Genomic DNA, 16,882 nt, shown 5'->3' with positions numbered 1-16,882 from the left:
TCTTGCCTTAATCAACTCTGTTGTTGTTGAATTACCAAACAAGGCAATGATCATTTCTTTTTTAATTCCAAAACAGTCTGGAACTTAGGCTATGTTGATGGCACTAACCAGCACTGGAAATATCACAATAAACCTCAACTGATCAGTTTCTTCATCATGCTGACTAATTTCTCCCTCAGATATGACATTACTAAGAAGACTGTTCAGGCTCAACTAGCCAAGATCGAGCAGAATTCCCAGAGAGACCTGGCCGCTGACTCAGTCTCTCTCGAAGACCTGCACACACGTCTACAGGAGATACAGGTACACTGCATATTACTTGACCTCTTAGTTCCACGGGCCTTTTAGTTGGAAGGTTTTTGTCTTTTTCTATGAGTGATTATATTTCTTTCATCCAGACATTGTGCCAGGACACAGAGTCTCTGTGGCCTGAGTTTGGCCACCAGTGTTCTCAGAGCTCCCAGTACAGTGGGGAGAGGGGTGATGGTGGTGTGAGTGTGGAGCACGACCAAGCTGAGCTGATGAAGCAGTGGAGAGGCCAGCAGTCAGCTCTGCATAGGAGAGGCAGCTCTCTGGGGGCAGCTCTGAGACAGATAGACTCCACAGAGCACCACGTTGTTGACTTCTCAGAACGCCTCGACTGCTTCATCAGAGAGCCCAAGGACATCAACGCATTTACACTGGCCAACACCAACATCCTGACGGACATCAAGGTACACAATTCGGCTTACCTTTAAGGAAAGAAATACCCAGTTAATATTAGGATTTGAGTTGAGTGATTGGTGTAATTTAAAGATAATAACTGGATCCTTATTAAATAAATTGTAATGTAATGTATACTATATCCCAATGATAATCACAAACTCCAACTTTCAGTACATTATCTTTATAGTCTCTCTTTTGTCAACAGGACCTGGATGAGAGCATTCAGAGAGAGCTGGACCAGCTGTCTAGTTTTGACTCTGATTCCAGTGAGCTGGATCCCAGTGATCGCTCTCCTTTGACCCGTGTGGTCAAGACCCACAGAACCAGTCTAGACAAGCTGAGACAGCAAGTCCGTAAGAGCGAGGCGGCCGCCAGGGCCCTGGACCGCTTCCTCATGTCCCTGCGCACCGTAGAGCACGACATCTCTGGAGTACAGGGTGCCCCCTGCAGCGATGCGTGGGTATTGCAGGACTGCCGCTCCAAGCTGGCCCTGATCAGGCAGAGTGTGGACAGTCTGGGGGACAAGGCCCCCCAGCTAGACTTGCTACTCCAGGGGGCCAGGCTGTCTGTGACTCGGGACGGTGCCCCAGCCTCCTGCCTGGACATGGTGTCTGCCTTGGTGCTGCGGCTTGAGGAGGCTGACGGCGGTCTGGTCAGCCAGCAGCACAGTGTCCAGAGGGAGCAGGAGATGAGGGGCCTGGGCCTGAGGAGGAGGACTTTGCTGGCGGAGCTGAGGAAGGTGCAGGAGGCAGCAGAGAGGCACGGACTAAAGGAGCCAACCATGCCTGCTGTGCAGCAGAGGTTTGTGTTTGTGTTTGTGAGATGGTGGACCTTTGAGTGGTCATTATTAATTTTTTAAAGTCAGAGACTTATTCCATATTTCCTCTTTATTTATTTGTTCAGGCTGCGTGTCCTGTCTGACCTGGAGGGCCAACTGAACTCCCAGCGCTCTGAGCTCCAGAGACTCCGGGAGGCCCACTCTCAGGGCCAGGAGGGAGAAGGCAATCCCCTGGAGGAGCTGAAGACCCAGTGGGAGGACACCCAGAGAGCTGTGGCTGACAGGTGGGCAGGAAGAATAGAGGGATAAATGTGTCTACTATTAGAGGGATAGAGTATACAGATCTGCGAATAAAGCAAACTGACAATCATACATGTTCAATAATATTTACATATATCCCAATTTTTGCTCCCTTTGCAGACAGGAACAGTGCAACATCCTGTTGGAACTACTAAAGATGTTCCAGAGCTGTCGCAGTTACTTAAGCACCACCATGCAGAAGGCGGAGCAGACCATCAGTGAGCAGGCCTCCTACATGGGCAAGGAGAACCTGCAGAGGCTTATAGCTAAGGTAACACTACTTACTGTACATACACCTCTGTCAGAGAGAAGTTGCCCCTGTATATACAGTACATAGCACTAGATGGCAGCCACTACCTTAGATTCATTTTCGGCCTTAACAGTCTGTTATATTATAATATGTGTTTCCCCAGGTCCATGGTATAAAGCAGGATCTGAGTGGCTTGGGGACAGGCATGGAGGATATCAGGGGGGTGTGCAGACAGCTGCAGTCCCATCTGAAGAAGATCCCTGACTGTAATGAGAGTCCATTTGAGGCCGAGGCTGATGGACTGGTGGACCAGTGGCTGGATGTAAAGAGCAAAAAACAATACATTATATTACACTGAACTACACCACACCAAACATTACACGCATGCCCACACACACACGTCACAGTGACACTTCACAGATTGACACTGTGTGTTTTTGGGTGACCCAGGTGACAGAGAAGACAGACTCCTGCTTAGATAACCTGCGCATGGGGCTGGAGCTGTGGGACAAGCAGCTGATGTTAGGGGGAGAGGTGGACGGCTGGGCGGGGGCCAAACTTGCCCTGTTTGCAGAGAGCCACCCCTTCCAGAACGAACAGGAGGTCCTGAACATGAGGGTAAGACACAAGACAATCCCTATCACAAACAACCATCCTATATTATCACCACTTAAATACTTGTCTGGTTCAGTAATGCTTGTTTGAAGTCATTAGTCTTCTACAGCAGTCTATCTGTTTTAGTGACATTGTGCTGTTTTCCTCAGGATGAGATCCATGCCCATGAGGAGAACATTGAGCGTTTCCACAAGAAGTCCATTGAGATCCAGGAGCTTCTTCAAACCCAAGAGGCCCCATTGGAGCTACAGGTGAGTTAACTAGCATAACTATTTCCAGAATACAGGTAGCTCTATTTCATAGTATTTACTGTAAACACGATACATGTTATTGGAAAGGGTGACATTTAGCATTGACATCTAGAATGGCAATAATTTTCAACTTAACTGACCCACCCTCCCCAACACACCCCATGTCATGTGACCCCCCCCCCCCCCCCCCCCCCTTTTCACCTCAGGTGATGGAGACCCAGCTGAGGAAGAAGATGGATCAGGTGGACGAGCTATTCTCCGACAGCACTGATGTCTTCCAGGAGCTGATCGCTGTAAAGAGACACCTGGCAGAGAAGATGACAGAGTGCCAGTCTGCCCTGCACAACATCCAGTCCTCTCTGGGCATGCTCAGTATGCCAGGAGACCAGGCCCAGATGCAGGTACTGTACATCCTCCTCGTACTGCACAACGTTCATTAAACTAAACTCATCTGACAAAACTCACCTGCCATTGTTTATACTATGTGAAATGTATCATTCATATGAGTAGTTCAGATGACTATTTTGAATGACACAAACAAACTCCTATCCAGACAAAACATATCTACCCACATAGACCAGAATATAACCTGACTGGTCCCCGTGTTGATATTGAACATGATTTCTGTCATGGTGTAGGATCTGTGTGAGCAGCTACAGGCCCAGGAGGAGCAGGCAGGTTCCGTGCTGAAGGAGGTGGGTCTCATGTCCAGTGTGGCCAGCCCCCAGGTGCTACAGACCCTGTCTATAGACTGCACCAGGCTCAGAGAGAACATCTCACACACCAAATACATGATCCACCAGAAACGGGAGGAGGGAGAAAAGGGCCTCATCAAGGTCATCAAAAGTAAGGAATTATTGTTAATTGGTTGTTGCTTTCATTTAAACTTAGTTTAAGACCGGGGTTCTCAAACTTCTTTGGGGACGGCGACCCCTTTTGTGATAACAAATTCATCAGGGAGTTTCACTATGACTTCTGCAGTGCATGGCTGGACAAACTAAGTCTCGAGCCCGAGGAAAGGACATTAAAAAGGGCCGCCTCTTGGCATCTGAGAAGTTTTGCAGTTTTCAAACAAATTTGCCATTCTACACATTGTGTCATGGGGCAGAGAGGTTTTGGTTGTTGTTGCAGATTTAAAGCTAATATCTTCTAATTCTACACATTTTTCAATGAGACAAATACAAAACGTTGTGTTTTCAAGCGTACATTACAGTGCACTTAGGAATAGTATTGAGTTAAAAAATATATATAATTGGTAGAGTACTGTGTATACCAATATCCCTGTGAGCCTCCCAGACCCATGTTGCCCAGGGTTAAGAATATAAATTGTAGATGAATAATATTATATTGTATTACACATTAATGGATCCCTTGGCCAAAAGTCCTTTATATGTTTTTAGTAATATTTATAAAAAATCTAGTTTCATTCAGTGGTTACTTGGTTTAGTCAGGTATCAGTTCCCCCTAATTTTTTCAATACTTCATTCGTCATTTTCCCTTCTTCAGATGAGAGCCATTTGTTTGAAGAGTGGTTCCAGGACCTGCAGTTGTCTGTGAACGAGTGCTTTGAGAACCCAGTGTGTAAACAGGACGTGGAGGCATCCATGAAAAGACTGGCTGTGAGTAGCAGGCTGGATATCACATCTTACAGAATCATCTGACTATGTAAATGGACATAAGGGGAGGATGAGTTTTGGTCTTGATCACATCTTTTGATCTGTAATCACATGGGTGAACACAGTGTTGGTTGGGATTGACTGAATTCTCTCTATTGAACCTCTATTTCACTTAGAATATCCCAGTACTTTCTTGACATGACTGATACATTGCTTGAAACCCCAGCATCAGCTCTGTCTGAGTTATAATGTCTCTTTATTTTTCCTCCAGTGTTTCCTGGCGTCTAAGGATGGTGAGAAGCGTCTGGGTCAGGTGAGAGAGCACCTGGAGAGAGGCAGAGAGCAGGTTCCGCCAGAGCAGCTGGCCCACCTGAAAAGCTGGCTGGGGGAGCAGGAGAAGGAGCTGGCCACATTCAGAACCCACTGTCAGGGCAGACAGAGCCAGCTGGACACTGTCCTCAGAACCCTCAACAGGTAATCACTATTACCACTAAATACTATACACTCCTATTCCTAACAGTGTTACTATACATCATTACTACTATACACTGTCATTATCAGTCGCATGCGTCATTTTAGTCAACATGGTGTCTTTCTTGTGTTCTTCAGTCTACAGCAGGAACATGAGCGTTTCCATGACTGGCTTCAGGCCTGGGAACACAAGTCAGTGGAAGGAGAACAAGTCAACAACTTTCTCAAAGATCTCCACAAAGAAAGGTGAATTTAGTTATTGCAGACTTGCTCGAGGGTTAATGTAGAGCAGTGATGTAGTGGTGTGGTGGTGTGATGTAGTGAGTAGTGGTGATACATTGTCTTCTCTGTGATCCAGTGAGAGAGTGGAGGCCCTCAGTGAGCTGTGTTCGTCGGTGCAGAGGCAGGGTCTGAGAGGGGACAGCCTGCTGACTGACACTGACGACCTCCTGCAGCGCTACCGGTGCCTGGAGGCCAGACTGCAGCAGCAGGCTGAGACCCAGAGAGTCCTGGAGGAGACCAGTAGGAGGTTTGACACCCAGACTGACAGCACCAGGACCTGGGTTAGAGACCAGCAACAACGACAGCATCACCAGATCCATAAAGAGGAGAGAATACACACAGCACAGGTATGTCAATAGGAGATGATGGAAAACTTCATTAAAAAATATTAAGAGGACTCCCTTAAGATGTTCATGTGTTTTACTCTCCAGGCCATTCTCAGTTTGAGACCTGAGGGAGACTCTAAGCTGCAGGACTTGAGGAGACGAGGTCAAAGTCTGTGTGAACATCAGGACCTGGAGGAGAGCAGGAGACGAGAGGTTCAGCAGACAGTCAGAGACATGGAAGAGGAGTGGAGGAGAGTCCTGCAGACTGCTGAGGAAACTCTTACCAAAGCTGAGATGCAGAGTGCTATCGAAGGCCAGCTGAGAGTGTTTGACTCCCAGACTGAAAGTACCAGGACCTGGGTCAGAGACCAGCAGCAGCAACTCCACTCTCTGGGCAACCAGGCCAAGACTGAGGACCAAAGACACACAGCACAGGTCAGTCTCCAGCTGCTACAGACACGTATGGTACACTGTCTGGGTGACAAACAGTGGCAGTTAGTTTAGGGTTAACGTAAGAGTCATGGCATGGGCCCTGGTTTGGGATACAGTTTTGGATATGCCTTTGGCCAGTAGTCAATTAGACATGCTTAATGTACTTATTAAAAAAATATGTGTTTCTTTTCAGACCATCCTGAGCTGCAGACCTGAGGGAGACTCTAAGCTGCAGGACTTGAGGAGACGAGGTCAAAGTCTGTGTGAACATCAGGGCCTGGAGGAGAGCAGGAGACGAGAGGTTCAGCAGACAGTCAGAGACATGGAGGAGGAGTGGAGGAGAGTCCTGCAGACTGCTGAGGAAACTCTTACCAAAGCTGAGATGCAGAGTGCTATCGAAGGCCAGCTGAGAGACTTGGAAACCCAGAAGGAGAACTCCAGGGCCTGGATCAAAGGCCAACATCAACGCTTACTTTCTTTGGGCAGCCAGGCCAAGACAGAGAACAGAATGCAAACTGCACAGGTCAGTCTACAGTTAATGGTAGACATGGTTAGTGTTTGGGTCTGAGCTACAGCAGGGCAAAGCCTAGGACTTAGGCTTAGGCTCAGTTTTGGACTACGGTTGTTATGAATGTTTATTTTCGTGTCAAATCGCCAATTGGCAACCCATCCCTTCTGGGATTAATTGACACATTAACAAGCATTACAATAATTCACTGTGGTAATTCAATGATAATTCTTCTTCCGGTGTTCTCTGCATTGCTCATTGAATAAAGAGTGAAAAAAATGTTAAAAGTAAAAATCAATGCAAAATATTTATTTTATTTGACCTTTATTTAACTAGGCAAGTCGGTTAAGAACAAATTCTTATTTTCAATGATGGCCTAGGAACAGTGGGTTAACTGCCTGTTCAGGGGCAGAATGACAGATTTGTACCTTGTCAGCTGGGGGATTTGAACTTGCAACCTTCCGGTTACTAGTCCAATGCTCTAACCACTAGGCTACCCTACCTCCCCAAATAAGGTTAAATCCAAACTGTAATTATACATACATAAACACATTCATACATATACACACACACACTACCATTCAAAAGTTTGGGGTCACTTAGAAATGTCCTTGTTTATGTAAGAAAAGCAATTTTTTTGTCTATTAAAATAACATTAAATTGATCAGAAATACAGTGTAGACATTGTTAATGATGTAAATGATTATTGTAGCTGGAAACGGCAGATTTTTTATGGAACTCTGCCTAGAAGGCCAGCATCCCGGAGTAACCTCTTCATTGTTGACGTTGAGGCTGGTGTTTTGCGGGTACTATTTAATGAAGCTGCCAGCTGTTTCTCAAACTAGACACTCTAATGTACTTGTCCTCTTGCTCAGTTGTGCACCGGGGCCTCCCACTCCTTTTTCTATTCTGGTTAGGGCCAGTTTGCGCTATTCTTTGAAGGGAGTAGTACACAGCATTGTACCAGATCTTCAGTTTCTTGGCAAGTTCTCGCATGGAATAGCCTTCATTTCTCAGAACAAGAATAGACTGACGAGTTTCAGAGGAAAAGGGCTTTGTTTCTGGCCGTTTTGAGCCAGAAACAAAGAGTATATCTGGTGTATCTGGTGTGCTTTCTGGAATAAATGCAAGCGTATATCTTGGTAGCAAGGGCAATAGAGGATACAATGAGTTTCAGTCTCTATTTCTTCGAGGTCACAATAGCGGAATAGTCTTTCCTCTTCCATTTCACCACAATACCGACCTGTTTCAATACGTAGAGCCAATATCCCTGATCTCATCTGTTTCAATACGCAGAGACAATATCCCTGATCTTATGTTTCAATACGCAGAGACAATATCCCTGATCTTATGTTTCAATACACAGAGACAATATCCCTGATCTTACCTGTTTCAATACACAGAGACAATATCCCTGATCTTACCTGTTTCAATATACAGAGACAATATCCCTGATCTTATGTTTCAATACGCAGAGACAATATCCCTGATATTACCTGTTTCAATACGCAGAGGCAATATCCCTGATCTTATCTGTTTCAATACACAGAGACAATATCCCTGATCTTACCTGTTTCAATATGCAGAGACAATATCCCTGATCTTATGTTTCAATACGCAGAGACAATATCCCTGATCTTATGTTTCAATACGCAGAGACAATATCCCTGATCTTACCTGTTTCAATACGCAGAGGCAATATCCCTGATCTTATCTGTTTCAATAGACAGAGACAATATCCCTGATCTTACCTGTTTCAATACACAGAGACAATATCCCCGATCTTATGTTTCAATACGCAGAGACAATATCCCTGATCTTACCTGTTTCAATACACAGAGCCAATATCCCTGATCTTATGTTTCAATACGCAGAGACAATATCCCTGATCTTATGTTTCAATACGCAGAGACAATATACCTGATATTACCCGTTTCAATACGCAGAGACAATATCCCTGATCTTACCTGTTTCAATACGCAGAGAGAATATCCCTGATATTATGTTTCAATACGCAGAGCCAATATCCCTGATCTTATGTTTCAATACGCAGAGACAATATCCCTGATCTTACCTGTTTCAATACGCAGAGACAATATCCCTGATCTTACCTGTTTCAATACGCAGAGACAATATCCCCGATCTTATGTTTCAATACGCAGAGCCAATATCGCTGATCTTATGTTTCAATACGCAGAGACAATATCACTGATCTTATGTTTCAATACGCAGAGACAATATCCCTGATCTTACCTGTTTCAATACGCAGAGGCAATATCCCTGATCTTATCTGTTTCAATAGACAGAGACAATATCCTTGATCTTACCTGTTTCAATACGCAGAGACAATATCCTTGATCTTACCTGTTTCAATACGCAGAGACAATATCCCTGATCTTACCTGTTTCAATACGCAGAGACAATATCCCCGATCTTATGTTTCAATACGCAGAGCCAATATCCCTGATCTTATGTTTCAATACGCAGAGACAATATCCCTGATCTTACCTGTTTCAATACGCAGAGGCAATATCCCTGATCTTATCTGTTTCAATAGACAGAGACAATATCCTTGATCTTACCTGTTTCAATACGCAGAGACAATATCCCTGATCTTACCTGTTTCAATACGCAGAGACAATATCCCTGATCTTACCTGTTTCAATACGCAGAGACAATATCCCCGATCTTATGTTTCAATACGCAGAGCCAATATCGCTGATCTTATGTTTCAATACGCAGAGACAATATCCCTGATCTTACCTGTTTCAATACGCAGAGGCAATATCCCTGATCTTATCTGTTTCAATAGACAGAGACAATATCCTTGATCTTACCTGTTTCAATACGCAGAGACAATATCCCTGATCTTACCTGTTTCAATACGCAGAGACAATATCCCTGATCTTACCTGTTTCAATACGCAGAGACAATATCCCCGATCTTATGTTTCAATACGCAGAGCCAATATCCCTGATCTTATGTTTCAATACGCAGAGACAATATCCCTGATCTTACCTGTTTCAATACGCAGAGGCAATATCCCTGATCTTATCTGTTTCAATAGACAGAGACAATATCCTTGATCTTACCTGTTTCAATACGCAGAGACAATATCCCTGATCTTACCTGTTTCAATACGCAGAGACAATATCCCTGATCTTACCCGTTTCAATACGCAGAGACAATATCCCTGATCTTACCTGTTTCAATTCTCAGAGACAATATCTCCGGATCTTACCTGTTTCAATACGCAGAGACAATATCCCTGATCTTACCTGTTTCAATTCTCAGAGACAATATCTCCGGATCTTACCTGTTTCAATACGCAGAGACAATATCCTTGATCTTACCTGTTTCAATACGCAGAGACAATATCCCTGATCTTACCTGTTTCAATACGCAGAGACAATATCCCTGATTTTACCTGTTTCAATACGCAGAGGCAATATCCCTGATCTTACCTGTTTCAATACGCAGAGGCAATATCCCTGATCTTACCTGTTTCAATACGCAGAGACAATATCCTTGATCTTACATGTTTCAATACGCAGAGGCAATATCCCTGATCTTACCTGTTTCAATTCTCAGAGACAATATTCCTGATCTTACCTGTTTCAATTCTCAGAGACAATATCCCTGATCTTACCTGTTTCAATACGCAGAGACAATATCTCCGGATCTTACCTGTTTCAATACGCAGAGACAATATCCCTGATCTTACCTGTTTCAATACGCAGAGACAATATCCCTGATCTTAAGTTTCAATACGCAGAGGCAATATCCCTGATCTTACCTGTGTACATATCGATCTCTTGCTTTTAGGTAGGTTATATATAATATATCTCTCACACAGATTCACCCTTAATCAAACAAAATGTTCTCATTTTGGATTCATGATTAATCGTCTCCACCCATTTTTTTAAATATTGCTTCAACAGTTATTTTTTAGTCATTTCTAAGTCTCCCTTAATTTGGGTTTCATACAGATATTCACAGTCAGACTGTTGAAAAAGGTCAGACATTTCCATTGCCCAGGCTAGGCTCCCCCTTTGGATAGTATTTTTTGTGCTAAGTCTCACCCTATGGATAGTACTTTTTGTGCTAAGTCTCCCCCTATGGATAGTATTTTTTGTGCTAAGTCTCCCCCAATGGACAGTATTTTTTGTGCTAAGTCTAAGTCCATAATGCTTACTATACTACCTTAGTCTTAAGCTAGTGTTTGTGTCTGTTACTAGGCCGTCCTAAGTTCCAGACCTGAGGGAGACTCTAAGCTGCAGGACTTGAGGAGACGAGGTCAAAGTCTGTGTGAACATCAGGACCTGGAGGAGAGCAGGAGACGAGAGGTTCAGCAGACAGTCAGAGACATGGAAGAGGAGTGGAGGAGAGTCCTGCAGACTGCTGAGGAAACTCTTACCAAAGCTGAGATGCAGAGTGCTATCGAAGGCCAGCTGAGAGTGTTTGACTCCCAGACTGAAAGTACCAGGACCTGGGTCAGAGACCAGCAGCAGCAACTCCACTCTCTGGGCAACCAGGCCAAGACTGAGGACCAAAGACACACAGCACAGGTCAGTCTCCAGCTGCTACAGACACGTATGGTACACTGTCTGGGTGACAAACAGTGGCAGTTAGTTTAGGGTTAACGTAAGAGTCATGGCATGGGCCCTAGTTTGGGATACAGTTTTGGATATGCCTTTGGCCAGTAGTCAATTAGACATGCTTAATGTACTTATTAAAAAAATATGTGTTTCTTTTCAGACCATCCTGAGCTGCAGACCTGAGGGAGACTCTAAGCTGCAGGACTTGAGGAGACGAGGTCAAAGTCTGTGTGAACATCAGGGCCTGGAGGAGAGCAGGAGACGAGAGGTTCAGCAGACAGTCAGAGACATGGAGGAGGAGTGGAGGAGAGTCCTGCAGACTGCTGAGGAGATTCTTACCAAAGCTGAGATGCAGAGTGCTATCGAAGGCCAGCTGAGAGACTTGGAAACCCAGAAGGAGAACTCCAGGGCCTGGATCAAAGGCCAACATCAACGCTTACTTTCTTTGGGCAGCCAGGCCAAGACAGAGAACAGAATACAAACTGCACAGGTCAGTCTACAGTTAATGGTAGACATGGTTAGTGTTTGGGTCTGGGCTACAGCAGGGCAAAGCCTAGGACTTGAGCTTAGGCTCAGTTTTGGACTAAGGTTGTTATGAATGAATGAATAAATGACATTTTACTTTCGTGTCAAATCGCCAATTGGCAACCCATCCTTTCTGGGATTAATTGACACTTTAACAAGTATTACAATAATTCACTGTGGTAATTCAATGATAATTCTTCTTCCGGGTTTCTCTGCATTGCTCATCGAATAAAGAGTGAAAAAAAATGTTAAAGTAAAAATCAATACAAAATAGTAAATAAGGTTATCCAAGCAATAATTATACATACATATACATACATACTGTATACATGCATACATGCATACATACATACAGTGGGGCAAAAAAGTATTTAGTCAGCCACCAATTGTGCAAGTTCTCCCACTTAAAAAGATGAGAGGCCTGTCATTTTCATCATAGGTACACTTCAACTATGACAGACAAAATGAGAAAAAAAATCCAGAAAATCACATTGTAGGATTTTTTATGAATTTATTTGCAAATTATGGTGGAAAATAAGTATTTGGTCAATAACAAAAGTTTATCTCAATACTTTGTTATATACCCTTTGTTGGCAATGACAGAGGTCAAACGTTTTATGTAAGTCTTCACAAGGTTTTCACACACTGTTGCTGGTATTTTGGCCCATTCCTTCATGCAGATCTCCTCTAGAGCAGTGATGTTTTGGGGCTGTTGCTGGGAAACACGGACTTTCAACTACCTCCAAAGATTTTCTATGGGGTTGAGATCTGGAGACTGGCTAGGCCACTCCAGGACCTTGAAATGCTTCTTACGAAGCCACTCCTTCGTTGTCCGGGCGGTGTGTTTGGGATCATTGTCATGCTGAAAGACCCAGCCACGTTTCATCTTCAATGCCCTTGCTGATGGAAGGAGGTTTTCACTCAAAATCTCACGATACAAGGCCCCATTCATTCTTTCCTTTACACGGATCTGTCATCCTGTTCCTTTTGCAGAAAAACAGCCCCAAAGCATGATGTGTCCACCCCCATGCTTCACAGTAGGTATGGTGTTCTTTGGATGCAACTCAGCATTCTTTGTCCTCCAAACACGACGAGTTGAGTTTTTACCAAAAAGTTATATTTTGGTTTCATCTGCCCATATGACATTCTCCCAATATTCTTCTGGATCATCCAAATGCTCTCTAGCAAACTTCAGAGGGGCCTGGACATGTACTGGCTTAAGCAGGGGGACACGTCTGGCACTGCAGGATTTGAGTCCCTGGCGGCGTAGTGTGTTACTGATGGTAGGCTTTGTTACTTTGGTCCCAGCTCTCTGCAGGTCATTCACTAGGTCCCCCCGTGTGGTTCTGGGATTTTTGCTCACCGTTCTTGTGCTCATTTTGACCCCACAGGGTGAGATCTTGCGTGGAGCCCCAGATCGAGGGAGATTATCAGTGGTCTTGTATGTCTTCCATTTCCTAATAATTGCTCCCACAGTTGATTTCTTCAAACCAAGCTGCTTACCTATTACAGATTCAGTCTTCCCAGCCTGGTGCAGGTCTACAATTTTGTTTCTGGTGTCCTTTGACAGCTCTTAGGTCTTGGCCATAGTGAAGTTTGGAGTGTGACTGTTTGAGGTTGTGGACAGGTGTCTTTTATACTGATAACAAGTTCAAACAGGTGCCATTGATATAGGTAACGAGTGGAGGACAGAGTAGCCTCTTAAAGAAGAAGTTACAGGTCTGTGAGAGCCAGAAATCTTGCTTGTTTGTAGGTGACCAAATACTTATTTTCCACCATAATTTGCAAATAAATTCATAAAAAATCCTACAATGTGATTTTCTGGATTTTTTTTCTCATTTTGTCTGTCATAGTTGAAGTGTACCTAAGATGAAAATTACAGGCCTCACTCATCTTTTTAAGTGAGAGAACTTGCACAATTGGTGGATGACTAAATACTTTTTTGCCCCACTGTACGTACGTACATACATACATACATACAGACAGACAGACAGACAGACAGACAGACAGACAGACAGACAGACAGACAGACAGACAGACAGACAGATAAATAAATACAGGAAAATGAAACAGAAGATATTTGAACCCAGTCTGGCACAAAGAGAAGATTCATATGGGAGACAAACCTATACACAATCTATATACAATCTATACACAATCTATATACAATCTATACACACATACCATTTACCACATAGAAACTAAATAATTTTACAATTTAATTATAGGTAGCCCTTTTTCTTTTATTCCAGGCTTTATCTAAATATTCCGCAAATGGAAATACACAATGGACAAAAAAACATTTCAGTTTCTCCTCATCGCTAAGCCACATAATGCCAGGGTATATCTGGTGTGCTTTCTGGAATAAAAGCAAGCGTATATCTTGGTAGCAAGGGCAATAGAGGATACAATGAGTTTCAGTCTCTATTTCTTCGAGGTCACAATAGCGGAATAGTCTTTCCTCTTCCATTTCACCACAATACCGACCTGTTTCAATACGTAGAGCCAATATCCCTGATCTTACCTGTTTCAATACATAGAGCCAATATCCCTGATCTTACCTGTTTCAATACGTAGAGACGATATCCCTGATCTTACCTGTTTCAATACGCTGAGGCAATATCCCTGATCTTACCTGTTTCAATAAGCTGAGGCAATATCCCTGATCTGACCTGTTTCAATATGCAGAGACAATATCCCTGATCTTACCTGTTTCAATACGCAGAGGAAACATCCCTGATCTTACCTGTGTACATATCGATCTCTTGCTTTTAGGTAGGTTATATGTAATATATCTCTCACACAGATTCACCCTTAATCAAACAAAGGGTTCTCAATTTGGGTTCATGATTAATCTTCTACACACATTGTTTTCCATATTGCATCAAAAGTTGTTTTTTAATAATTTCTTTGTCTCCCTTAGTTTGGGTTTCATACAGATGTTCACAGTCAGACTGTTGAAAAAGGTCAGACATTTCCATTGCCCAGGCTAGGCTCCCCCTTTGGATAGTATTTTTTGTGCTAAGTTTCCCCCTATGGATAGTATTTTTTGTGCTAAGTCTCCCCCTATGGATAGTATTTTTTGTGCTAAGTCTCCCCCCATGGATAGTATTTTTTGTGCTGTCTCTCAATATGGATAGTATTTTTTGTGCTAAGTCTCTCACTATAGATAGTATTTTTTTGAGCTAAGTCTCCCCCTTTGGATAGTATTTTTTGTGCTAAGTCTCCCCCTATGGATAGTACTTTTTGTGCTAAGTCTCCCACAATGGATAGTATTTTTTGTGCTGAGTCTAAGTCCATAATGCTTACTATACTACCTTAGTCTTTACCTAGTGTTTGTGTCTGTTACCAGGCCGTCCTGAGTTCCAGACCTGAGGGAGACTCTAAGCTGCAGGACTTGAGGAGACAAGGTCAAAGTCTGTGTGAACATCAGGACCTGGAGGAGAGCAGGAGACGAGAGGTTCAGCAGACAGTCAGAGACATGGAAGAGGAGTGGCGGAGAGTCCTACAGGCTGCAAAAGAGGCGCTGGATCGGGCTGAGGTACTAGAAAAAGAGCTGAGAGCTTTTGAAACCTGGAAGGAAGGCACTTGGGTCTGGGTGAAAGACCAGAAACAACAGCTACACTCTCAGAGCAGCCAGACCAAGACTGAGGAGAGACTACATACCGCACAGGTCTGTGTACAGCTAGAAGTGCTTATAAATCCTCCGAAGATATGGACTTATTGTTGTTGTCAGCATTCGTTCTGAATTTACAATTCATGGCTCTTCCATCAGAGTCTTACTTGGCATAAAAACATGGATTTGGCTTTTGGTCTTTCTCTAAACTGCCTAATTCAGTTTTGACTGAGTACCTTTGTCTTTGTCTTCAGGCTGCCCTGAGTTCCAGACCTGAGGGAGACTCTAAGCTGCAGGACTTGAGGAGACGAGGTCAAAGTCTGTGTGAACATCAGGACCTGGAGGAGAGCAGGAGACGAGAGGTTCAGCAGACAGTCAGAGACATGGAGGAGGAGTGGAGGAGAGTCCTGCAGACTGCTGAGGAGATTCTTACCAAAGCTGAGATGCAGAGTGCTATCGAAGGCCAGCTGAGAGACTTGGAAACCCAGAAGGAGAACTCCAGGGCCTGGATCAAAGGCCAACATCAACGCTTACTTTCTTTGGGCAGCCAGGCCAAGACAGAGAACAGAATGCAAACTGCACAGGTCAGTCTACAGTTAATGGTAGACATGGTTAGTGTTTGGGTCTGAGCTACAGCAGGGCAAAGCCTAGGACTTGAGCTTAGGCTCAGTTTTGGACTGAGTTTGTTTGAGTATTTTTTGTGCTAAGTCTAAGTCCATAATGCTTACTATACTACCTTAGTCTTTACCTAGTGTTTGTGTCTGTTACCAGGCCGTCCTGAGTTCCAGACCTGAGGGAGACTCTAAGCTGCAGGACTTGAGGAGACGAGGTCAAAGTCTGTGTGAACATCAGGACCTGGAGGAGAGCAGGAGACGAGAGGTTCAGCAGACAGTCAGAGACATGGAGGAGGAGTGGGGAGAAGTTCTTAAGGCTGCAAAGGAGGTGGTGGATAAGGCCGAGGTTCAGAGTGTCATAGAGAGGGAAATGATTGAATATGTTACCCAGAAGGGAAGCATTCAGGCCTGGGTCAGAGACCACAAACAACGCCTACACTCACTGGGCAGCCAGAGCCAGACTGATGACAGAATAAACGTAGCACAGGTAAGTCTATAGCTACTTGTGCCTAAAAAAACGTCAGATATCAAGTCAGTAACACTTCCAACAAGGTCCGATCTAGCTGAGGCCCTAAGGCACTACTCCTTTTCTGTCTCTCTATCCACAGGCTGCCCTGAGTTCCAGATCTGAGGGAGACTCTAAGCTGCAGGACTTGAGGAGACGAGGTCAAAGTCTGTGTGAACATCAGGACCTGGAGGAGAGCAGGAGACGAGAGGTTCAGCAGACAGTCAGAGACATGGAGGAGGAGTGGAGGAGAGTCCTGCAGACTGCTGAGGAGACTCTGCGTCAGGCCCAGGTGTGGTATTCTCTCTCCAGGCAGCTAGAGGCCTTCCAGGCCCTGGAGGAGAGCAGCAGAGCCTGGTTCCAACTGCAGCAGCAGAACACACACTCCCTGGGAACAGGCACCCGGGGCAGCAAGGAAGAGATCCAGGACAGGCTGCAGAGAGCAACGGTGCGCGCTACACTACACCGCAGGATCTTTGTATTGTCACAA

The 16,882-nt window shown here is 44.3% G+C and overlaps 1 protein-coding gene across 14 annotated transcripts in view; it reads left to right on the top strand.

Moving 5' to 3' along the window:
* Positions 1–16,882, top strand: part of LOC139375161 (spectrin repeat containing, nuclear envelope 2b) — a 143,586-nt gene that overhangs the window by 31,947 nt on the left and 94,757 nt on the right. For 13 of the 14 annotated variants that reach the window (XM_071116696.1, XM_071116688.1, XM_071116698.1 and 10 more), the window contains 22 exons: positions 180–303; positions 399–713; positions 911–1,506; positions 1,609–1,767; positions 1,904–2,054; positions 2,197–2,355; positions 2,484–2,651; positions 2,798–2,899; positions 3,106–3,300; positions 3,538–3,745; positions 4,406–4,518; positions 4,787–4,989; positions 5,125–5,232; positions 5,345–5,615; positions 5,700–6,029; positions 6,220–6,549; positions 10,773–11,102; positions 11,293–11,622; positions 15,010–15,330; positions 15,528–15,857; positions 16,045–16,374; positions 16,496–16,840. In XM_071116696.1, the coding sequence (XP_070972797.1) occupies positions 180–303; positions 399–713; positions 911–1,506; positions 1,609–1,767; positions 1,904–2,054; positions 2,197–2,355; positions 2,484–2,651; positions 2,798–2,899; positions 3,106–3,300; positions 3,538–3,745; positions 4,406–4,518; positions 4,787–4,989; positions 5,125–5,232; positions 5,345–5,615; positions 5,700–6,029; positions 6,220–6,549; positions 10,773–11,102; positions 11,293–11,622; positions 15,010–15,330; positions 15,528–15,857; positions 16,045–16,374; positions 16,496–16,840 (5,518 nt within the window). The remainder of the gene's footprint in view (positions 1–179; positions 304–398; positions 714–910; positions 1,507–1,608; positions 1,768–1,903; positions 2,055–2,196; positions 2,356–2,483; positions 2,652–2,797; positions 2,900–3,105; positions 3,301–3,537; positions 3,746–4,405; positions 4,519–4,786; positions 4,990–5,124; positions 5,233–5,344; positions 5,616–5,699; positions 6,030–6,219; positions 6,550–10,772; positions 11,103–11,292; positions 11,623–15,009; positions 15,331–15,527; positions 15,858–16,044; positions 16,375–16,495; positions 16,841–16,882) is intronic. The other variant, XM_071116699.1, reaches the window with a different exon arrangement.

The sequence above is a fragment of the Oncorhynchus clarkii genome, chromosome 19, assembly GCF_045791955.1.
Source record: "Oncorhynchus clarkii lewisi isolate Uvic-CL-2024 chromosome 19, UVic_Ocla_1.0, whole genome shotgun sequence".
Lineage (NCBI taxonomy): Eukaryota > Metazoa > Chordata > Actinopteri > Salmoniformes > Salmonidae > Oncorhynchus > Oncorhynchus clarkii.
This window is presented reverse-complemented; position numbering and strand designations above follow the sequence as displayed.